The sequence below is a fragment of the Crotalus tigris genome, unplaced genomic scaffold, assembly GCF_016545835.1.
Source record: "Crotalus tigris isolate CLP2741 ecotype Arizona unplaced genomic scaffold, ASM1654583v1 scf7180000019595.43078, whole genome shotgun sequence".
Taxonomy (NCBI): Eukaryota; Metazoa; Chordata; class Lepidosauria; order Squamata; family Viperidae; genus Crotalus; species Crotalus tigris.
The window spans coordinates 9,682-34,027 of NW_024097613.1; the positions used below are offsets into that span (position 1 = coordinate 9,682).

General features: G+C 37.4%; 2 protein-coding genes across 2 annotated transcripts; both read left to right on the plus strand.

Annotated features, from left to right (window-relative positions):
- The first annotated feature begins 2,862 nt into the window (after window positions 1–2,862).
- On the plus strand, window positions 2,863–11,325 carry LOC120317292 (B-cell lymphoma/leukemia 10-like). The gene is made up of 3 exons (XM_039363757.1): window positions 2,863–3,307; window positions 6,796–7,084; window positions 8,332–11,325. The coding sequence occupies exons 1-3, from the start codon at window positions 3,236–3,238 to the stop codon at window positions 8,685–8,687; spliced, it is 717 nt and encodes a 238-aa protein (XP_039219691.1). The 5' UTR covers window positions 2,863–3,235; the 3' UTR covers window positions 8,688–11,325.
- A 4,244-nt stretch (window positions 11,326–15,569) lies between these two features.
- LOC120317293 (UPF0690 protein C1orf52 homolog B-like) lies at window positions 15,570–21,486 on the plus strand. The gene is made up of 3 exons (XM_039363758.1): window positions 15,570–16,123; window positions 18,228–18,435; window positions 19,560–21,486. Exons 1-3 carry the CDS (start codon window positions 15,800–15,802, stop codon window positions 19,637–19,639), a joined length of 612 nt encoding a protein of 203 aa, XP_039219692.1. The 5' UTR covers window positions 15,570–15,799; the 3' UTR covers window positions 19,640–21,486.
- Window positions 21,487–24,346: the final 2,860 nt, after the last annotated feature.

Sequence of the window (24,346 nt, forward strand, 5' to 3'; positions counted from 1 at the left end):
TCCCTACTTCCTCCACTGATTTTGCTTGTGGGAAGTCAGGAGGGAGTTGCAAGTAAGTCCTCTCTTAATGATTCATGTTCCTTATGTAATCATTTAATCCTTGCTGTTGCTAAGTGATGTGGTCATGTAATATCACACTTTATGATTTCATCATTTAGCAATGGAAATTCTGGTCCCAAATAGCATCGTTAAGTGAGGACTACTTGTATTTCAAGAATGGCCTCAAGAACCCACTCATATATTCATATTCATATTCATATTCTCATATATATAATATATATATATATATATATATATATATATATATATATATATATATATATATATATATATATATATGTCTCTGTGTGTGTGTGTGTGTGTGTGTGTGTTTTCTGAGATTTTCACGGGTATTTGTATGTAGGTCTTTGGTTGTTCGGGTTTTCTCCCACGTAAAATTGGAAGTGTCTTGGCGACGTTTCGACGAAGTCCCATTCGTCATCTTCAGGCTGGTGCTTTCAGCGTCGTGCTTTGAGCAGCAATGTGTGGTCTTAGCTGTTTATTCCTTTTAACTGCCAGTGGGGGTATGAACTGATTGGGTGGGAGCTTGGCTGTGTTCTGATTGGGTGGAGGTGTGTTCTGAATGGTTAGGGGCTTGGCTGTGCTCTGATTGGCTGGGGGAGTGTTCTGTTTGCTTGTGCTCAGGTTAGTCTGAGTTGCAGAGGGGTTTGCGATTATGGGCTGCCTTGTTATTTTTTGGCTTCGCGTTCGTGGTCGTGCTTCCTCTTCATGGAGGGTGTCAGTTTGCTTCATGTATGGATTGGAGGGGTTTAAAGTGGCTAATGATGCAGCTGTGGTCTGGCTTCTGGTTTGTGGTCGTGCCTCGTCATCGGTGTGGCTTTGGGTTTGTTTTTTGCGTGAATGTGTGGTGGTGACCTCCTGTGTGGTTCACTCACAAAAACCACACGGGAGGTCACCACCACACATCCACACAAAAAACAAACCCAAAGCCACAACGATGACGAGGCACGACCACAAACCAGAAGCCAGACCACAGCTGCACCATTAGCCACTTTAAACCCCTCCAATCCATACATGAAGCAAACTGACACCCTCCATGAAAAGGAAGCACGACCACGAACGCGAAGCCAAAAAAATAGCAAGGCAGCCCAAAATCTCAAACCCCTCTGCAACTCAGACTAACCTGAGCACAACCAAACAGAACACTCCCCCAGCCAATCAGAGCACAGCCAAGCCCCTAACCATTCAGAACACACCTCCACCCAATCAGACCACAGCCAAGCTCCCACCCAATCAGTTCATACCCCCACTGGCAGTTAAAAGGAAGAAACAGCTAAGACCACACATTGCTGCTCAAAGCACGAAGCTGAAAACACCAGCCTGAAGATGACGAATGGGACTTCCAATTTTACGCGGGAGAAAACCCGAACAAACAAAGACCTATATATATATATATATATATATACATACATATATATGTTTTCTGAGGTTTTCGCGGGTGTTTGTATGTAGGTCTTTGGTTGTTCGGGTTTTCTCCCACATAAAATTGGAAGTGTCTTGGCGATGTTTCGACGAAGTCCCATTCGTCATCTTCAGGCTGGTGCTTTCAGCTTCGTGCTTCAAGGAGCAATGTGTGGTCTTAGCTGTTTCTTCCTTTTAACTGCCAGTGGGGGTATGAACTGATTGGGTGGGAGCTTGGCTGTGTTCTGTGTATATGAAATCCCATGCACTGCTTGTCCCAACACATACATCGGACAAACCAACAGAAGAATAAGTGCACGCATTGAAGAACATAAGAACTCAGTCAAAAAAGAGGAACGAACATCTTTCCTGGTCCAACACCTTAAAGCCACAGGACATGAAATTGACTTTAATTGACCATTGCCAAAAGTGAACATTTTAATCACAGAATAATCAGAGAAGCCATCGAGATAGAAAAATGCCCACACAGCATGAACAAGCGAGATGATACCTCCCGCCTACCAGCCATTTGGAAACCCGCCCTTATTGACAAACGACTCCCTAACACAAAAAATGATACCAGAACCACACTCACAAAAACCACACAGGATGTCACCACCACACATCCACGCAAAAAGCAAACCCAAAGCCACACCAATGATGAGGCACGACCACAAACCAGAAGCCAGACCACAGCTGCATCATTAGCCACTTTAAACCCCTCCAATCCATACAAGAAGCAAACTGACACCCTCCATGAAGATGAGGCACGACCACGAAGCCAAAAAATAGCAAGGCAGCCCAAAATCTTAAACCCCCCTGCAACTCAGACTAACCTGAGCACAACCAAACAGAACACTCCCCCAGCCAATCAGAGCACAGCCAAGCCCCCCAGCCAATCAGAGCACAGCCAACCCTCCAGCCAATCAGAGCACAGCCGCGCCCCTAACCAATCAGAACACACCTTCACCCAATCAGAACACAGCCAAGCTCCCACCCAATCAGTTCATACCCCCCACTGGCAGTTAAAAGGAAGAAACAGCTAAGACCACACATTGCTCCTCGAAGCACGAAGCTGAAAGCACCAGCCTGAAGATGACGAATGGGACTTCGTCGAAATGTCGCCAAGACACTTCCAATTTTACGCGGGAGAAAACCCGAACAACCAAAGACCTACATACATACACACACACACACACACACACACACACACATATACACACCTTTTGAGAACAGGCATCAGAATTTCATTTTTTAATGTGTGTGTGTTCACAGAAAAAAATGAAGGTTATTTTATCTCATCTCATCTTACTACTTTATGAATACACGTAGTTAACTAAAACCAATTCTATGCCAGCCACCCTATTCAAATAATTATTATAAAGCGAACACAACACCTAGCACCAAAGTTATCAACGGGGATAATCATCTCCCGTGTCCTCAGCCTCCGGGACCCGCCAGAGAGACCCACTTTGACCCTAAGCACCGAAAAACTACTAACCTAACTCTAAACGTAGGACTGAACGACAACCCAGAGATCAAAATCCATGTCTAAATAAGGGAGTCTTCTCTCGAGAAAAGCGCATGCGCGATATTAGACGCGCCTCCTTCGCGTGGGCCTGCCAGTAAGGGCGTGGCGTCGCTCACCTCAGACACAGGAAGTGGAGCTCTTCCCGAGGGAGTCCACCTCCGGGCAAGCATTTCTCGCTTCGCGAGAGGGTCGCTTCTCCCTCGTGGTCTTTTTTTTTTTTTTTTTTGCACTGCTGTTTCCGCCATGGCGGACGCTGAACTGACGGCGGCCGGGCGGTCGCTCACCGAAGACGAAATGGCGGAGGTGAAAAAGGAAGTAAGCGAGCGAGGCGCCGGGTTGCGTGTAACGGCAGCGAGCGCTTGGCTGGGGCGGCGGGGGGGGGGTGGAGTTTCGTGTTTGGGAGGAAGGGGGCGCCCCCTGCGTGATGATAAGGGGGGTCCTTAAAACATCGGTATCGAAAGGGGGAGTGGAAGCGCAATGGTTGCCATGGCGTCGGCTCGTCAAGTTTCCGTATCGGGGCAGATTGGTCGTTGGTCTTCGAGTGTCGCCGGCGCGGGGAATTCCGCCAGGTGTGGCCTTTCCTGCAGCTGCGACGTCATTCCTGCCTTGCGTGGGGGGGTCCCTTAAAGCGGCCTCCCTTCCGCTGACTGGAAAGCTTCAAGCATCGCCGGCTTTGTCTCCATCTGCTGCAGCGGAAGGATGAAATTTGTTACAATTTGGGGAGGGAATAATAATAACAATAACAACATTATTAACATACTTTATTTAGCAAAGCATGTTTCCTAGTCAGTGAGAGTTTTAAAATGGACAAATGAGAATTTAAAATTATTCAGCAGCAAATGAAAAAAGTACCTTTGTTTATGGCAAATGTCTATAGGTTTTATAAGCAGGAGGCAAATCGGAATCTATTCAGAGGTCTCTTGACTATTTTATTTGTTATTTACTAGATTTGTTTGCCGCCTGCCTCATCTGGGTGGTTTACTACTTTTGTAGTAGATTTATAGTAGATTACCTAACATAATAGCAACAAAATAAATTATTTCCTTAAGTTTTTTCCCCTTCCTCCTTAAGAGACAAAGAGTAGTTGACCAAAGCCTCCAATTTGAATTCTCAGCAATATTAATTAAATGCGTCAGATAACAATCGAAGAGGCCATTCAAAAGTTACTGGATGGACTCTGTTTCCAGGGGATCCTAAATCGTTAGCCATCACAGCTCCTTGTAGTGTAATCTTAATGTATGTGCCTCTCATAAAAATCCAAGCCCAGCAAAATGGACAAAGAAAGCAATGCAATGGAACTTCGTTTTTAATTACAAAATAAAAAAAAAGATTGTGCCTTCTCTATCAGCATGTTACTCATTTGAAGCTAGTGTTTTTGAAAAGGGGGATTTATTGTAACTGTCGAACTAAGGTTCTTCACGCCCCTCTTGAATTCTGTCTTACCTCCCAAAGGTAGGTAGGTACACCTTACAGTTTGGGTAACTCTGCCCTAGAAGTTCCAGGTGGTGGTTATAGCACTTCTCAGATTTTCATATAATAATTGGGTCCTTCTGAGATAATAGATAAAAGATGACAACTAGTTCAAACTCATTCAGGAAACTTGGTTGACAAAGGATGGATTTGACTCTTGCTCTCCACAGTCTTTATTTCATATCGTAACTGCTACACCATATTATATTTCCTTTCCATGTTCCTTTCATTCTCCTTGTTCTTCCAGGTTCCTTTGGTTTCCTTAATGGATAAAAGTCTTCACCAAATTCTACTTTTTTGTGTAGTGGGTTCTCTGGAGTGTTTATAGGAATTCCCCTTGCTAATATCTGAATGTTGCACATGAATGAGTCAGTAGAAGTTGGTTTTCCCTTTCTCCCATTTTTCTAGCTATGAAGAATAGATCTACAATATATAGAATATTCACTTTTTGTTCAAGATAAGTCAATTTCTCTTGTGATCTTTTAGATTGTATTTATTTTTTTATATTGGAATAGTAGTCAGAGAATAATATATTAAATTTTAAATAAACATATAAGAACATTAAATAATAAATTTAACTCCATTGTAACTTCCCATACTTGACAGCCACCTTCAGTGCACTTGGGCCGACTCTTGACAGCTTCACACATCTGGCAACATTGTTTGTGCTCTGCCTCAGTGGCCACCCACCCACCCTCCCTTGCTATCTGGCAGAAGCCCCCTTATCCCTGCCAAGCTCACACCAGACCACTCTGCCCGCTTACATCTTCTTGCACACTCCTCCACATGGCAGCAATCACCCAATTTTGGCTCTGCTGTATGCATGCATTCTCACTCATCCTCATCCAGCAGCAGCTACTTACTTGCTTGCTGGCTTGCTTGCCAGCTCCCTGGGACTTGTGACTTCCTAAATATTAAGACTTCCCATTCAATTTGCTTGTTATTAATACAAAGAAGATCAAACAAAAATGGAGGGAGTATACTGAAATATTGTACAGTAGTGATGTCAACATCCAAGTTACCTTGGAAGATATTCCTTGCTTACAAGAATCTCTAATATTAGAAGATGAAGTTAGTTCTAATATTATCAAGTCAGAAGAGTACAGGAACAGATAGAATACTCATGGAAATACAGCAAGCAACGTTATTTGTAAACTACCCAGAGTCATTTAGATAGTGAAATGGATGGTATAAATTTGATTAATAAATATAACAGAATAAGAATCAGTAAAGGTTCTAACCAAACTACACCAGCAAATCTGGAGAATGAAGGAGATTTAACTGGAAAAAAAAACAAAACAAGATTTGACTGAGTATGCAAACCATCACACAATATTCTTAATTTCACACGCTAGCAAAAAAATAATGATTAGAGTCCTGTATAGGAGGGAGATGCCAGATGTTCAAGTGGGCTTTAAAAAAGGCCAAGGAACATGAGACATTGTCACTGATGCACACTAGAAAACTGAAAAAGCCAATAAATGCAAAACATAAGTCAGTATGTACTTCATTGTTTATAGAAAGGCCTTTAATCATGTTAATTGCATCAATCTGTAGAATGTACCTAGAAAAAAATAGGTATCCCAGAATATGTCCTCATGCAAAATCTATATGCGGGTCAGGAAGCCTTGGTATGGACCCAACACTGTGAAACAAACTGGCTTCAGTTTGGCAAAGGAATTGGAATACATTCAGAAATGTATCTGCCTTGAAAATAGCACATGTTGAACTATATAGCAGAGTCAAACATTAGCACAGGAAATATTTGTATCATAAATTGTTTTATAATTTTTGTCATAAATGTCGTATGTCATATAAGTTTTACAAAATTTGCCAAATTTCAGTTCTGTAAGAACTGTATGTCCCAGATTTTGGATGTATTCTGTAAGTTAGTCCATTTGATCAACCTTAGTTCAAAAACCGTTGCTCTAGGATGCACTGTTTCACCCAGTTAAATGGAATGACAGTTTTGGTAATATATAGAAAGTATAGTATAATATAAAGTATTTTAGAAGTCTTTACCTAAAATTGTAAACTTCCATTCCCTTTTAGTGTTAAATACTTATTCCTAATGTTTAGTATTTTGTGATATTTGATTGCTAGTTCAGTAATCCTTAGATTAGTACCATGAAACATTATCTCATGGCAGAGTTGAAATTTGAATCTAAGACATAACTGACTCATTCTTGATAAGATACAATACTGCAAATTCTAACTAAAACTTATTTTTCAGGGATTATTTATGATTCATTGCTCCATCATAGTAATACAAAGAATAATTTATACATTGATAAAGTTAATCTTTTATTAATGTGCTGTTATTTTTATGCTAGGTTTTAGAACGATTACGACGCTATCTGTGTGACAAAATAATTGCAGAAAGACACTTTGACTACCTACGTTCAAAGAAAATACTGAGTAGAGATGATACTGAGGAAATTTCTTGTCGAACCTCAAGTAGGAAAAAGGCTGGGAAACTGCTGGATTATTTAGGAGAGCATCCAAAAGGACTAGATGCATTGATAGAATCTATCAAATGTGAAAAAACACAAAACTTCCTGTTAGAAAAAATAACTGATGCTGTCTTGAAAGCAAAAAATGAAAAACTTGAAAGTCTTAAAGGTACTGTTTTAATGACTGAATATTGTATATTTCAAAAGGGCTTATAAAATATGTAGTTACATAGCCTATTCCTATTTAGTTTTAACTTTGTTGCTATGAATTCTGTAAGTCGCACACAAGATAAATCAAAATAATTTCCCTTCCTTTGTATCAACGAAGGAGCAGAAATTTAGGAATAATGACATATATTCAAATATAAGAGCCACACAACAACATAACATTAAGAGAGTGCAATCCTATTAGCTTAGTTAATGTTGTACATTGCATTGGGGTTCATTCAGAGTTGCAAGTAGCATTGGGTTAACTTTTAATTTTCTGGCAGTTTTGCCCAGAAATATCACAAGGAGCCATTTTCTCTCCAGTGTTAAGTCAGTTGAGGCAATCCCCAGGAGATGTGGAGCACACTGTCTCCACTTTGTTGATGGCATGAATAGAGAGTTTTGTTTTGTTTTTTTTTTTCCAAAAGAAGCCGTAGAGGCATTGAAATATCCATGACTGGATGAGAGTGATAGATCTGAATTTTATTAAAATGGAAATTTTAGGGATGGGTAGTTCCAAGTCCCTGAAAATATAGTTTTCCTGACATAGATGGAATTGCTCTCTGTTCAACAGAGAAAAAGTTTATAAAATAATTGTTTCTAAGATGCCAGGAATGTAAAGCTCATTACTACATAAGACATAGCCTTTGGTTAATATGCCAGTACTGCTCTTCTTGGACAAAAACAGTTTGGTCTATTTATACCCCATGCACTGGTAGCTTCCTGTGCTATATATGATTCTCCCCTTACGCATCATCCAAAATTGCCGCCATATAACCCTATAGTTAAAATGCCTGCATTGGTCGCCAATTTTCCACTTGGACAAGATTTCATATTAATAATGTTGATGTGGCAAAGAAATGTTTTATAAATACTTAGCGACCTGATCCACAGGGCTGTATAGGCAGTCTGGATCATAACTAGGATTTCCAGATTTTTCTTTCCAAACCATCTCATTTCTTCAAGAAATAACAATAGGGATTATTTCTTAAGCTGAATTTTATTTATTTATCTATTATTAAATCTATTAACCACCAAGCGACTGTGGGTGGTTAATTTTGGGATAAAAATTCCACATAAATCTGAAACTTCAAAAAAGCAATGAAGTTAAATAGATAAAAATGTGTCAAAATGAAGCAAGTTACAGCAATAATTAAAATACCTTTTACAAGTACCATATCTGTAAGTAATCCAATATATTTTTTACAGGAACACGTTGTAACAACTGCATGGCTTCAATGTGTGATGAGGTAAACAATCTCTCTAGATCACAGTCAAATGACTCTAATTTTTTTGAAAAACAAAGAGACAGAGAAAACACCTACCTTCCTCCGGAAGAATATAGCACAGCTGCTTTTGTATCTGCCTCTTCTCTTCGTTCAATGAATTTGCCTATTACAGAGGTAGGAAGCATGGAAAATTCAGTTTTCTCTACTCTTCCGGGACCTGGAGATCCTGGAGCACCTCCTATTCCAACAGAATTGCAGAGTGAGCAAGAGGAAATATCTACCACTTCCAGTGACACTCCCTTTCTGCCTTTACGATCCCGCTCACTTTTTCCATAGTGGTGGTTTTCCTTGAATAACTTTACAAAGATAATATTATGCTAGATGTTGCCTTACGTAATTTTGCAAAAAAAAATGTTTCATCTTTTAAATTTTCTTATTGTACTTGGTTGTATTACTTTTGAAAACTGAAAGTGTTTTCCATAAATATTCAAGTTTAGCTACTCATGAAGCTGCTTGTATTATGCAAATTATAATACAATCCTATAGTACATAGATATTCAGAAGTAAGCTCCACTGATTGCAATGGGATTTATAGATAAGTAAATAGTGGCATTTAAAACAGTTGTTGCTATGTTGAAAAGTGATAGGGGAATGCTTAAAAGATGTCATATTTTTACATTTTAGTAAAAGTTTACTATATTCATTCAGTTCATAATGCCAGACAACTTCATTTTCTTCTTTCATAGTGGCAGATAAAATAATTGCTGAAATTATGTCACATAGATTCCTGATTACAATACTAAAAGATTTATCTAATTATGCGAATCACAATCACAAGGACAATTATTTATCATAGGGGAAACTCCAGATTGAATCTTGGGGTTATTTCTCTTACAGTTATTACATTGGAATAAAGTTTTCAACTGAGCAATTTCACTTATATTCAGAAAATATTGCAGTCTGTTTGAACAGAATGATCAGGAAGTAATGAAAACCTCAGCAAAGGGGGAAAAATACCTTCTGAATTACAGTATTATGACTATATCTGTGAAGATTAATGGGTCTCATACAGGTGCTGCTTGTTCACTGACCTGCTAAATGAGTGCTTCTTAACAACCAATCCTTGAAATTCTGGCTGTTTTGCAGCACTCCAACAGTTACCTGAATGCAATCCAGGCACTCGGGAACCGGCCTTGATTTCCAATCATTACTGTATCCCACATTCATATGATCCCAATTTGCTACCTTCCTGCCTGCTTCTCACAAGCAAATTTGAGGAAATTGGCAGGAAGTTGGGAATTGCAATAATTTGATGTCCATGCTTAATATCCTGTGCAGTCCTTGTTTAACAATGTAACTAGGGACTTCTGGAACTGCCAATAACTAAGCAGTGTAATTATGTGATGAACTTTACAATTGCATCGCTTGATGGAAAGTCCTAATTACCGCTGTTAAGCAAGGGCTATCTTTTATTCTGAATGATTGAATTCCCCAAGTTCACTTTTTAAAAACTATAGCAATTAAGAAATCCCTTTTGAAATTAGGGAGTTTATAAGATGTTAGGCATTAAATGTATACTGTTCTTTAAGAATTGGAGGTTAAAATATCCGTAGCATGATTACTTGACAGTAAGTTTTGTTGAGCTCAGTGGAGCTTACTTCTAGTGGATATATTTAAGTTTGCACTTTTACAATCTTGAGAATATTTCTAAAATGAAACTTCTCAATTTCCATGCTTATTTCTCAAGATGAAGCATTGTTGTGTTGGATACATAATTTCTACTATGTCATCTCAGGAAGTATAAAATCATATCTCTTTTTTTTCTCATGGCTTGAATGAGGTGCAACACTGTAGAGAAGAGATTCACTTAAAAAGCATATTTTCTAGGTAGCATAAAAGCATTTTTTTCTATTCATTTTTATCTTTTGCCATTTTTATTTCTTGGCCAGTAGGAAACAGTACTTTATATTAAATTCAAATTTTACTAGCTAAAAGCAAAACAACTTCTGTGGGGCTTCTGGGACAGCAAAAGTTTTATTAAAAAATGTTCTACAACATTTTGGATGAGACTTTAGTCAGTTATCTAATTTAATTAAATAAGTAACTTTGTGTTGTACATGTTACTTAGAAAAAATACATCACTGAGTTCTGTAGAACTTGTTCCCAGATAGACATGCATAAGATTATAGTCCAGTATTTTAAGAAGACTATATCATGAGTGGGCCGCATTGAATGAAGAGGAATTGTCTTGAAGCACATATAAAATATATACTTAACATATATAAATCACATAATGTTAAAAGTTTATGACTTTATGGGGTCACCTTACTAGCTGTGCAGGGCCGAAACCTATTCTATATGAGTTCAAATTGGTGCTAGGTTGTGTTACACAGTGCACTGCCCATGTTTCAGGACACAGATTTGTGTCAAACCTCAATCTAATCTAATTGATTTTTTGAGTCTCCTGTAATCTGACCATTTCTGTTAACAGTTTTTTAATTCAAGTGCTACCTCAGCTCAAACTTACATGATGTTGTTTTACAGAGCATGAACTTCCTTGTTTGACTACCAGCTGCAGATGTTGCCAAATTTATAAGAAAATACTGAATGTGCATACTTATGGACTGATTGTCCCTATTTCTTTGTCATATTTTCTTTTAAAAAATTCCTAGGGCCTTAGTATTGAAATTAGATCAGGGATTTCTCTCTCTATATTGTGCTTCATTTCATGTATGCCAAAACCTGTGTGAATTATTATAGGTACATAACGAAAGATAACATACTGCTCTATTAAATATCTTTGGAAATCATTATATTCTTAAATCACATTTTAAAAAATATTTACTTTATATAAAGCAATGTATTTAAAAAATATTTGGAAGTATGTGCTTACCGTTTAATGCTGACAAATATTTACAAGTTGGCAATCCATGAAGCATTTGTATAATAAACGTAATTGATTTTTTAAAAAATAGTTTTCTTGGTGTATTTATGTCCTAATCTTGGCTTCTCTTCACCAATAGTTATGTACTTACACTGTTAGGAAGCATTTTGTTAAGAAGTGCTTTACAAATATATTCAGAACAGATCCTATGTTGCAGATCCCCTTGTAATTTGAAACCCAACGATCTCCGGTCCAAGAAACCCCTATCTGACTCATTTACAAATAAATTCTATGCCAAATACAGTGTACTCATTATATGTTAGGAACATGTCCCTCTCCTTGAGTTGCTTTCTGTTACATTTATCAGATTCTTGAAAAATATCTTGTTGGCTATTTGTTGGAAGCAGGATACTCAGCTATGTGATACCATTCAAAACAACAGGTATATTTCAGTTTTCTAAGGAAGAAACCCTCCCCTTAGAAAAACTGAATTAACAAAATGGATGTCTTGATTCTAATTTAATAGTTCCCATGATTATTTTCTGATACCCATTTTCATTTTAAAAATGCCTCGAATATTCACAAACATCAGGTAAGAGTAAAAATTTATTTAAGACTCTAATAAGGTAGAGCAGTGATGGCGAACCTATAGCACGGGTGCCAGAGGCGGCATTAGGAGCCCTTTCTGTGGGCACATGCGCCATTGCCCCAGCCTTGCCTTCCCCATGACACCCTCCTCACCAGCAGCCCTGGAGAAGGGTCTCGCCCGAGAGTGGCCCACGCAGAGCAGTGCAGTCAAGGACATGGCAGCCAGGCAGCATAGACAAGACTCTGCCCTCACGCCGATCGTCCAGCAGCGCCATAGCAGCCACGCCTTCTGCCCTCAGTTGATGCTGTGGGGTGCGGGCAGAAGGCGTGGCTGCTATGGCGCTGCTGGACGATCGGCAGGCCCTGGAGGTGGTGAGTGGCCCTGCGGGCAGGTGGGGTGGGGGCAGGGCAGGGGGTGGAGCACAGGCAGGGCCAGTTTTTGGGCACTCGGTCTCTAAAAGGTTTGCCATCACTGAGGTAGAGTATTAGTAATAAAGGCCAACTTTTCAAATATTTGTTGAATTTATTGTAAAATAGATATTGATGTGAAATTTTGCACCCTTGATTTATCCTATTAGTCATAATAATTCCTATAAATAGGAAATAGTGTGGGATATACCTGCCAGTTTATTTTCAGTGTACTTGGTTTGTGATAAAAAAATATATTAGAAAATATCAAATTTTTCATTATGTGATGACTAAGAGGTAGTAAATAGAAAAGAGGCTATGAGATAACAGCAATTTGTAAGCCTTCTATAATAAATGCTACTGATCCTTCTGCATTTTTTCCTTTTTTTTTTTTTTTACAGGGGTTGTGTAGCCTGTGTTCTTTTTCAGCAAAGCCAAATTGACAGGAGGAGACTATTGGAAAAAAAAAAAAAAACAGATCTAAAGTGAAATGGTAATACTATATAAGAAAAGGGCATACTGATAAAGAAAGTAGTGTAAAAGAAATGGATTATTTTTTTAGAAAGATATTGCCGAATATCCAGACTATGGCTATAATTTTTAGCAACGGTCCCCAATCGTTTTGGCACCACAGACCAATTTTGGAAGAAAAATTGTCTTCCATGGACTGGGGGCAGGATGGTTTCACCTGCAACTTAGATCCCTTGCATGTACAGACGAACCTTTGCTCATTTGCCTGCTTGTGCAGCCTGGTATCAGTCTGTGACCTATGGGATGGGGATCCCTGATTTATAGTATACTCCCTTATCCTAAATTATCTTAACTATACTTTCTTTAAGAAAGTGTTTCTTTTAACTAGCCATGTTCTACTCATGAATCTGCTGAGGGATGGGTCAACAGAGCATTATTACATATGCCTGGATGCAAGAAGCAAAACAACAGCCCATGTCCTATTACAGTGCCCACTATATCAGGACTGGTAATCTACATCCCTGCATCCATTCCTTGCTAGGTGCAGGGGACCAAGTTTAAGGTTAGTTTTTACCAGCAGATGTTTTTCACAGAAAAGTCTATATATGCCACAAGCTTCTGTTCAATGGACTTAAACTCATTCCAATCTGGACTGACCAGCTGTTGTTTAGGGATCTACAGTGGTAATGTTTTAATATCATCTAACATCTTGTTGCTTACCACTTTTTTAACTGTTAATGCTTTACTTAAGTCTATGTGTTTTGACTTAATTCACTTGCTCTGTATGAAACAAAAGAGCAGGCTCACTTTGGACAAAGACCTAGTGCTCTAAAGCAGTGGTTCTTAACCTGGGTGATATCGCCCCCCAGGGGGCAATTTCGTTTTTCAGGGGGACGATGGAACGAAAAGGGGTGACGCGGGGGTGAGGGAACGAAAAGGGGGCGATATTGGGGTGACGGAAAGAGAAGTTTTGGGGACACTTTTGAGACTTTTTCATACAGTGAATCGCTGTGACAGTGAATCTGTCGTACAAAAACATCAGATCGTTCGCTATTAGTGGATTGAATTGTTTTCAAATGTTCCTCCAGCTAGCTTCAGTACAGGACACTGTACATATGTGAACACACATCGGCTTCGTTTTCGAATTTTTGTTGTGCTCTGTAAAACATTTTGTGTGTCTCTTTGTATTGTACTTTTTTTAGCGTGCACTCCAGTTCGATATTATATTTTCTTTGTGTCTTTTAAATCCTTTTTACAGTGTGCGTGACTATATATACTTTCCTCGAATCTTAATTTAGTTTCAGAGTTTTTGTTTTGAAATTCTTAGTTCCTGCATTGCGGTTTGTTCTTATGCCCTTTTTATATTTCTTTTTGCGTCTTAAATTTCACTTGTAATTCAATCATTAAATGTTACTGTTTTTCTTTTTGGGCATTTCACTTTCTTGCAACTGAATTTTGTTTTCAGTGGTCATTACATTTAAGTGTCTTGAGTAAATAAGATAATAATGAAATACATGTATCATGAAGTTTGGGAATAAAGTGATGGGTAGCACTAAAATTTTTCACACAGTTGAGATATGGGAAAAAGACTGGAAATAAGTTATTTGCATCGATATATCCTGATGACAATTTTAAAGAAAACAAAAAAAGTGTTTGCATAAATTGAAGAATTATTTCCTATGAGAGGTTATGTTGGGGTAGGGGGGCGATGACAACTTCCTCATTGGCTCAAGGGGGCGATTCATTCAAAAAGGTTAAGAACCACTGCTCTAGAGAATTTTATTGTGCTGGGAAAGATGGAAGCAAAGAGAAGAAGGCAATCAGCAACAAGGTGGATGAATTCAATTACAGCAGCAATGGGTTCACTGGTGGGAAATCTGAAGAATCAGCTTGGGGGCAATCATCCTAAAGAAAACCAACCTATGTGGCTGCTAAGGCAAGTTTTGGGGAAGATGTTCAATGGGATTTGCCTTGAATAAACCTCATTGGCTATGCCACTGTCACAGTGTGAATTGTCACTAAGAATTGGCAACTGACCTGATGGCATTTAAGCAGGTATAACAAGCAACAAGATAAAAAATAGTTTGTTCTATACTTTTTCTGAAATTTTCTGAAGTTTCTCTTATTGCTGTATCCACATAAAATGGCAAATGATAATTGCTTGCTTGTTCTGGATAGTGCAATAAATTCAGCACATCCTAATGTGTGGATACGCTTTCATTTCTTATTCCTTACTATTCAATTTTATCTTCCATGATAATAAATTATTTATCATCCCCTACTGCTTCTATATTATTTTGTATTTGTTCATAGGTTTCCCAGTAAGTGACTAAACCAATATTATATTGTAATTGTATAGATAATCTTGGAAAGTATTAGTTTTGTGTTCTGCCTTCTAATCTGGTTATAGAGCTTGAACACTGTATATTTCTGTGCTCTGTATTTTATCTTAACCATGCAAAGCAGCTATGTTTGAGCGCTTCCTACTTTAATGACAACACAACTTCTGAGTAAACATACACGGAAGGATCGAATTGGTAAATATTGTAAAGGAGTGAAGGGAATTTTTTCAGTTCTACTCAAACGAACGACTGACTACATAGCAAGAACTTTTAATTCCAGTTTTAATTACAGATACGCATAAAAATATAACTGACCGCATACTTTTTAATTTAGACTTTCATCTGGACTGCAAAAATAGGGACACCCACAAGCAGTGGTGGAGAATTTTAAATCTGTTTTCATTTAGTACACATCCGGATTTCGGCCGCCAATATACGGCAAGCCCTGTTTTGATGCATCACGTTTAGAATTGACAAACTCACCTTCGGAATTATTAAACGGAAGATTCGGAAAGGGGATAGAATGTTCTTTATTATTTCTCTTTAAAATTAAAATATAAGTGGATTAGAAAGAGCTACTGTAACTCAAGAGTTTAATAAAACGAAGCCCGTGCTAAACCCATGGCCGACAAGAAGTGAATTCTTCCGAGCGGAGGCACGAATCCGACTGAGGGGACCCCTGGGCAGGTAACACAGGCAGAAAGGAACCAGAGAGGCTTTCCGCATACGCCACGAGCTCGGAACTTTCGCTTTGCATGCGCCGGCTGCCGAGGACTGGTGTTCGGGTTGCACAAGTCCCTGCCATGGCAGCAGCGGACGGGAAGGATCCGCTAGGCTTCTTCGCGGCGTACGGTAGCGACAACAGCTCGAGTGCCGGCTCGGATGCTGAGGACGAGGAAGGCTCGGGCCGAGGGGCCAAGGCGTCTTCACAGCAGCCCCAGAACGGCATCCCCGAAAGGAAATCGCGCTTGCCTGGACCCGACGAGCTCTTCCGCAGCGTGAATCGGCCGGCTTTCCTCTATAATCCGCTGCATAAGGAGATCGATTGGGAGAGTCGCGTCGTGCGAGCTCCCGAAGAGGTTAGCAAAGGTTCTTCTATAATCTATTCCTCTGGGTGTATTTCTCCTGGCAGGAAAGGCGCCTGGCTCCCCTATGGTTAAGGATAATCCTAGGATTAGGCAGGATCGAGAGGGGTGCCCCTTCTAGTCAGTTGGAGCAGAAACACCAAAGGGTTTGACTTGGTTAGGTTAACTTTGTAATAGGGGATAGGTTTTCGTGCATCCCCGTTTCACGCATAAATGAAACACATGGTGGTTTTTGTGTCTAAAGCAGGACTAGAACTCAAGATCTCCCGCTTGTAGCCTGATGCCTCAAATACTACACCAAACTGGCTCTCTCTTGAAGGCCCGGCTCACATTAAAAAATGGTCCCTGTGGTACCCATTTTTTAATACTCAAAGTGTGAAATAATTTGGAATGACTCTTCCATTCAGTATTATTACTTTGTGTGGGATATGGGATATGAAACTTTGTAGTCTTATAGGGTGTGAGGTGAACCTTCTCTGCTTGCCAGATTATTTTATTTCATTTTATTTCTTTAAAGCATTTATAGAGCCACCCATTTTTCAACCAAAGGCGCAAGCTCAGTCACAGTAAACATCCCTCCTGAGACATGGCTCTTGATCATACACAGAACTAGGTTCCTTCACCCCTTCCCTTAGTTCAGTGTTTCTCAACCTTGACAATTTTAAGGCATGTGGACTTCAATGCTGGCTGTGGAATTCTGGGAGTTGAAGTCCACATGCCTTAAAATTGTCAAGGTTGAGAAACACTGCCTTAGTTGGACACACTTAAGTCTCCAGTATTTTCTTCAGGACCTTCTCGGGACCCGTGAGATATTGAACTCTCTACTTTGAGAGAATCCTCTCTTATTTTTAGCTGTCAACATTACCATGTTGACCTAAAGTGATCCATATCAACCCCTAAGGGTGGTGGTTGTTATTGTTATTCATAGTATCATTAGTTACAATAATATTTATTGTGTTATTTTCATATAATATGTGGGAGTTGGTGAACAATTTGAAACTTCGTGAAGGGGTAAATGAACCAAAAAGTTTAGTCACCTCTGGTTCAGGCCATTTTAATATTTAAAATGCAAGGACTTTTAATTTTTTTTTATCTTTTTTAAAATAAAATTTGATTTTGCTTAACAGTTTTTGAGAGTGATTTACAACCCTGGGGAAAGGAAGGCCTAAATACTACATTTGCCAAACTCCATGTGACATAACCAGGATAAGGCACTAGAAAAATTATTTCCACTTTTTTGTATCTTGACGCGACACTCTAATTGTTAGAAAATGACACATTACTATGTTTTTTGTGCCATCTCTCTCTCAAACACTAGGTATAGAGGATGGCTATCAAATGGGGTACACCCAGGAAAAAAGATGGTCAGATATCAAACCACTGCTCTCAAGAATGTGATAAGGCCAGGTTTCTAGAAAAGAAAACTTGGCACCATCAGCCTTTCCTTCTGGTGAGCTTAGTTAGATCAGAATTTAGTATTATATTTTTACATTAATATTATTATTTTTGCTTTTTCTAACAGTTAGTACTTTTCTTACAGTGAATAGTTTGTTTAAACTATTTGTGTTCCTAACCAGCAGTAGCATCAGTGTTAAATGTTTATTACAACTTGGCTAGATTTTCAGATGTAAGAGTACATGTAGACCTCGACTTACGACTACAATTGAGCCCAAAATTTCTGTTGCTGTGCGAGACAATTGTTAAGTGCATTTTCCCCCATTTTACGACATTCCTTGAGACTGTTGTTAAGTGAATCACGGCAGTTGTTAAGTTAGTAACATGGTTGTTAAGTGAATCTGGCTTCCCCATTGACTGCTTGTCAGATGGTCGTAAAAGGTGATTCCGTTACCCTGGGACACTGCAGCCATCATAAATAGGAACCAATTGCCAATCGTCTGAATTTTGACCACGCGGCTATGGGGATGCTGCAATGATTGTAAGTGTGAAAACAATCATAAGTCGCTTTTTCCAATGCTCTTGTAACTTTGAGCCGTCACTAAATGAACTTTTGGAAGTCAAGGACTACCTGTAATTTGTACCTGTTATAGTCATATTTTTCAAATCTCCTTTACTGGTCTTTTCATATTTCTTTCAACAGCCTCCTAAGGAATTCAAGGCATGGACCACAAATGCTGTGCCTCCCCCGGAGACTTACATTGTCAAAGAAAAAAAGCCTCCTCCTCCTCCAGAACGTGATATGGCAATCAAATGGTCAAATATCTATGAAGATAATGGAGATGATGCTCCAAGGCATATAAACAATGTACATTTCTTACCAGAAGAAGAACAAGAACACGTTGAGTCAGGTAATAGTGTTCAGTTTCATTCAAAATAAATAATGTTGGCCATTTTTGTATATGACTCCTTTAATGGGAAAATATTTCCTAGGCATCTCTTCCATGAATTGTGTAGAAGAGTTGTGAATCCAATTACAATGTTAGTAATGTTAAACGTAAACCTAGACTTGAGAGCAGCTTCCTATGAAATGTAGATGTATAGAACGTCCAAATCTTTCTTTGCATATTGTGATGCGTATTTTGATTAGCATGATTAATGCATTCAATTTTATGCATCAATGCCTACATGAAATTCCTGTATTCCCTAGGGAATTTTTACTAACAACTAATAATATTTCTTGCTGGCCACAGAGTCATGATGCTTAATGTCTAAGAGTAGCCTTATCTACCTGTTTCTAAAGATGAATGATGAATGATTTGAAAATGAACATGCTTTTAATAAACAGGAACAGTAAGTTCTTTGAGAAGAGGAAGATTCAAAAGCTAATACCACCCTGGTGCTGGAATAGCCTCTCCCAGTCTCAGCCCCTGGCTGTGGTTAAAGTCTAACATAGTGTTTCTCAAACTTGGCAATTTTAAGACATGGAGACTTCAGTGCCACAGTTGAAGTCCACATGCCTTAAAGTTGTCAAGTTTGAGAAATATTGATTTAACACATCTGAAAAGCACCAGGTTGTAAGTCAGGTTACAGGAGGCTTAATTGGAATACCCACAAGAGCGATCTGTTTCGCCTCTTTTCAAACATCACCATTGATGGAAAACCCTTAATCATTGAATTCATAATTGGACTGCTGTTATGGCTAAGGAAGTTCCCTAATCTCCATTCCTGTAACTTCTTAATAATAAAAGCAATTTGATGATGAAGAGGCTAAGAAGGATTGGGCCTGATTAATAGTTGGATGATTTATTATTACAAAATTCCCAGGTCTGTGTTCTAGATTTGGTCATTGGCCCAGCGGGGGGGGAGGGGGGGAATCCAGGAAATGACAACTTTGAGCTGCCTTTATATTGATGTCAATGAGGCTGCATGGATGCCAGGCCAATGTAGTCATCAAAAGCCGATACTATTGATAATATTTTCCAAATGTGGCTTTTGCAAACTTTGGCTTACGTACAATGTCTCTTCTTTGAAGATGGTGAAAAAGATGAACCCAGCCCATTTAAGAAACGCAAATTAAACTCTGATGAACAGCCAAAGAAGAAAAAGCAGTGAAGAATTGGATAAAGACTCATTAATTTATCAATGTCCAAGTTCTGATCTGGTTGATGTTTGATATAAATGTCAAGTCTATTAATGCAAATGTTTCTAGTGGAAACCTTTTAATTGCAACACTTTTTAAACATGTGGTAATACAGTATTTTTGCTCATACAGATTTTGGAAGTTTTGTCATATTCTCTTCCTGCTTAAGACAAAATTCTTGTGACATTATAAACCTTAACATACATGTTATAAATTTGTTGGCATTTAAACTTTAATATTTGGAGCAATAAACAAATATTATGAAACCTACTACATATGACAATGATGATATGTGAAATGTAAATGTAATAACTGTTTACTGAGCTCCTATTGTGATATATTTTTTTTCCTAATAAAAACGCTATTTTGGGGGGAGGGAGAGTTTTTAACTGCATTGTGGTGAAAATGGTTTTTTTTAAATGTTTGTAAATAGTTTATTAAAATAAAGCTGCATGTGTCAAAGGTACATTTATTACAAATTTCACCGATTGAAATTTTAACTGAAAACTGTATTCCTCTGTAGTGTTAGACAAACATGTATTTATATATGATGAATTAGTGATAGCTTGGAGACTAATTTCACAAATATTTTGCTTCATAGTTTCCAAGGAAGTTCAACTCAAACAGCTTAATCTAGAAACAGTCTAACAGCCATACAAATATAAGTATGATTTTAATGAGATAGAAAATATTCTCATGATATTAAGCGGACAGGATTTAAGTTAGATTTTTCCCTACATCACTTGTCTTTTCCTTTGAGACCTGTCTTGGCCTGCAATTGTGGATCAAATCTTTGATATTTATACAGAATTTCTGGAACCTATTTGTTTTATATACTGTTCCTTTGGTTTTATATTGCAAATTGACTTGCTGTTGTCCAATAATTATCTCAAGATTATTTAGGCAATTTTGATAAAGTTCTGAAATATCTCTCGGAAAGTGATTGTCCCTTGTTTATATCTTAGAAACTTCATGCCTACTTCCCATAATATGAGTTAATTCTATGGGATTAACTCATACAATGGTTTACTCAAGGCTTTCTAATGCTTTTTGTTTCAGTTCATATTTAGGTTATTTGCTCCGCAAAATATCTCCAAGCTCTGATTTTGAAGTTGCAGTTTTCTTGTTATATTTCCAATTTTAATTTTTAGTATATCAGTCTTAAAAGCTTTGTTTTTCTGTTTAAACCATATTAAGAAGAGATTGAGCAATTAACAATATTCATGGGCACAGTTCAAATAATTAGAAAAAAATATTTGATATTTCTCTCCTTTTTATACACTCGCATATAAAATGAACTTTGTTTCGACTTTGGTGGTATATAAAATAGAACTTCTTTCATACTGTATCCCATTTTTGGGATACAATTCTATATGAAATAGAAATAAAATTATATATAGGAGGAGGATTAAGATGCTTCAATTGTTGATTGACGAAGAAAAATATAGCGTTCCAGGGACTATTTCTTCTATATGTTTGATGTGTGTTTTTATATATATTGTACCTCTATATTTTCTGAAGTGGATTGTTTTTAAACAGGTAAAAATTATCCTGTTGGATCTTCATATGAGATGTTATCTTGTTTGTTCATTTATTTAATAAACTGCATCAATTTCAATTTCAATGATCCCAGATGATATACAAGAGCAGTGGCAGCATTCAATATCAGTGTTAATGTTAATATAAATGTTTTCAGATAATTTAATAGACTTTTTAAAAGGATGTTTTGTATTTTCAAGGGAAAATGTAACTGCAAAAGAATGGGCAAAGTCTGGGAGTATGCCGTGATGTATAAAATAAAACCATATTTCAAAAGTAATTGAATATAACTCAAGTTGGAAGCCTTTTTTGGATTATAACTCTATATACATAGTTTATTTTATTTTATTTGGAATTAACAGCAAAAGAATCAGAGTGTTAATTTTAGAAAGTTATAAATGGATTAAAGGTCCAGATTGATTAAAAATATACTAAAATTAAATAAACAATAATAAATTAAATAGTTTCCTGTAGGATTATAATTAAAAAGAAGAATACTTAAACTCTATGCCATTATTTATAGACTTAAATGATGCTATAGATTAGAACAAGTTTTACTGGACAAGACTGACATTGATTCAAATGTGGACTTAATAATGACAACCTATCTGAAGGAGATAGCAAAAGATGTAATACTGAATATACAAATGAAATCAACTGATGTTTTGATAACTAAAAAGCATACAAATAACACACCAGGAGAGTGTATTGGGTAACTTCTCCATTTTGGAATCACTAATGGGATATGTTAATGTTGCCAATGGTTTTATGACAACTGAAACCAAGTATTTGGACACTTTGAAAGGACTAAAGATTAAAATGGTTGGGAGAAAGGGGAAGGAATATAAAGTTATTTAAAATAGATAGGTTGTTACTTCTGAAAATTTTTAATGTTTTTTTTCTGACCAGGAGTAAATGATTAAGATTTTTTTTATAGATAAACACTTATAGCGTTTATTTGCTGTACTTTAAATGTATCAGGTTAAGGTTAAAACAGTTATGCTATTATTACTGGTGGGATTTTTAATGACTGGACTAATGATGAGGTTGGGGGAATTTGTTTTATGATAAAAAAAATAAGATATAAAAGGAAGGAATTCAAGAGTAAATAGAAATGCTAATATGTCTATAAAAGTAGTGTTCATTCATATAGCATATGCCTTTGCTTAAAAGGAGCCCGGCATCAGAAATTTCCTTCCCCAGACACCAAAAAAAGCTCAATTTTTAAAAACTACAAAAAGCACCATGTTTAAGAATGAAATTTAACCACGAATCTCACTCTGTTATCCGTTTTTACATTTGGTTCAAAAAATTTTTTTTCATCTCCTGAGCACAGAAATCCCTGACCCCGACATCAGAAAATTCCTTCCCCAGACACCAGAAAACCCTTGATTTCTAAAAAGTAGAAAAAGCACCATTTTTAAGCATGAAATTTAACTCCGAATCTCACTCTGGTGTTTTTACATTTGGGTCAAAAAAAATTCACCTCCTGGACATCGAAATCTCTGACCCCGGCATCAGAAAACCCTTGATTTCTAAAAAGTAGAAAAAGCACCATTTTTAAGCATGAAATTTAACCCTGAACCTCACTCTGGAGTCCGTTTTTACATTTGGGTCAAAAAAAATTTATCCCTCTGGGACATTGATATCCCTGACCTCAGCATCTGAAATTTCTTTCCCCGGACACCAAAAAACCCTTGATTTTTAAAAACTAGAAAAAGCACCATTTTTCAGCATGAAATTTGACCCCGAATCTCACTCTGGTGTCCGTTCTTACATTTGGGTCAAAAACAAATTCGCCTCCAGAGCACAGAAATCCCTGACCCCGACATCAGAAAATTCCTTCTCCAGACACCAGAAAACCCTTGATTTCTAAAAAATAGAAAAAGCACCATTTTTAAGCATGAAATTTAACCCTGAACCTCACTCTGGAATCCGTTTTTACATTTGGGTCAAAAAAAATTTATCCCTCCAGGACATTGATATCCCTGACCTCAGCATCTGAAATTTCTTTCCCCGGACACCAAAAAACCCTTGATTTTTAAAAACTAGAAAAAGCACCATTTTTAAGCATGAAATTTGACCCCGAACCTCACTCTGGTGTCCATTTTTATATTTGGATCTAAAAAATTTTTTATCTCCTGAGCACAGAAATCCCTGACATCCCTGACAAAATTTTATCTCCTGAGCATCAGAAATTTCCTTCTCTGGACACCAAAAAAACTCGATTTCTAAAAAGTAGAAAAAGCACCATTTTTAAGCATGAAATTTAACCCTGAACCTCACTCTGGGGTCCGTTTTTACATTTGGGTCAAAAAATTTTTTTGCCTCCTGGACACCTTCCCCGGACATCAAAAAAAGCTCGATTTTTATAAACTAGAAAAAGCATCATTTTTCAGCATAAAATTTGACCCCGAATCTCAGTCTGGCATCCGTTCTTACATTTGGATAAAAAAAAAATTTCCTCCTGGATATCGAAATCCTTGACCCCGACATCAGAAATTTTCTTCCCCAGACTTCAAAAAACTCACTTGCATTTAGCTTCTGAACCTACAGAGACTTTGACTATTGTTGCAGGCAGCAGACTGGATTTACAACAGATGAAATACAGTATAATAAATAAATAAATAAATAAAATAGCAAATTAAAGTTGATAAATAAACATAAATAAAAATAAATATGTAAATAAACATATTACATATTATGGCCCAAACTGTTAGGAGTGGGTTAGGAGGAAATTTATTCCACTAGAGGGTGCTGGTTACTGTATTAAAACTTTTCCATTCAGTTAAAAAGTCTTAATAATGCAAATATACAGTCTTCCAAGCTCTGTGTTGTCTTGAATGTAAGTATGACCCAGAAATGTGCTTAGCAGTCTTTGCTAAGTTATTTTATTTGTTCTAGCGACTTGTTTCAAATGTCTTTTATGTATTTCAAATAGCAATGTTTGCATTTATTAACTAAAAAATATTTATAGATAATGATTTAACTCTTAGGTTTCAGTCATTTGAGGAATTAAAGAAAAGGTATTTGGGATCCAAGCCTCTTCCAGACTTAGTTCTTTACTGGCACTTTGCTTTAAGCATGGAGTACAAGGTTCATTTATATATAAAACATCCCAAAGAGAAACCTCATCAAAG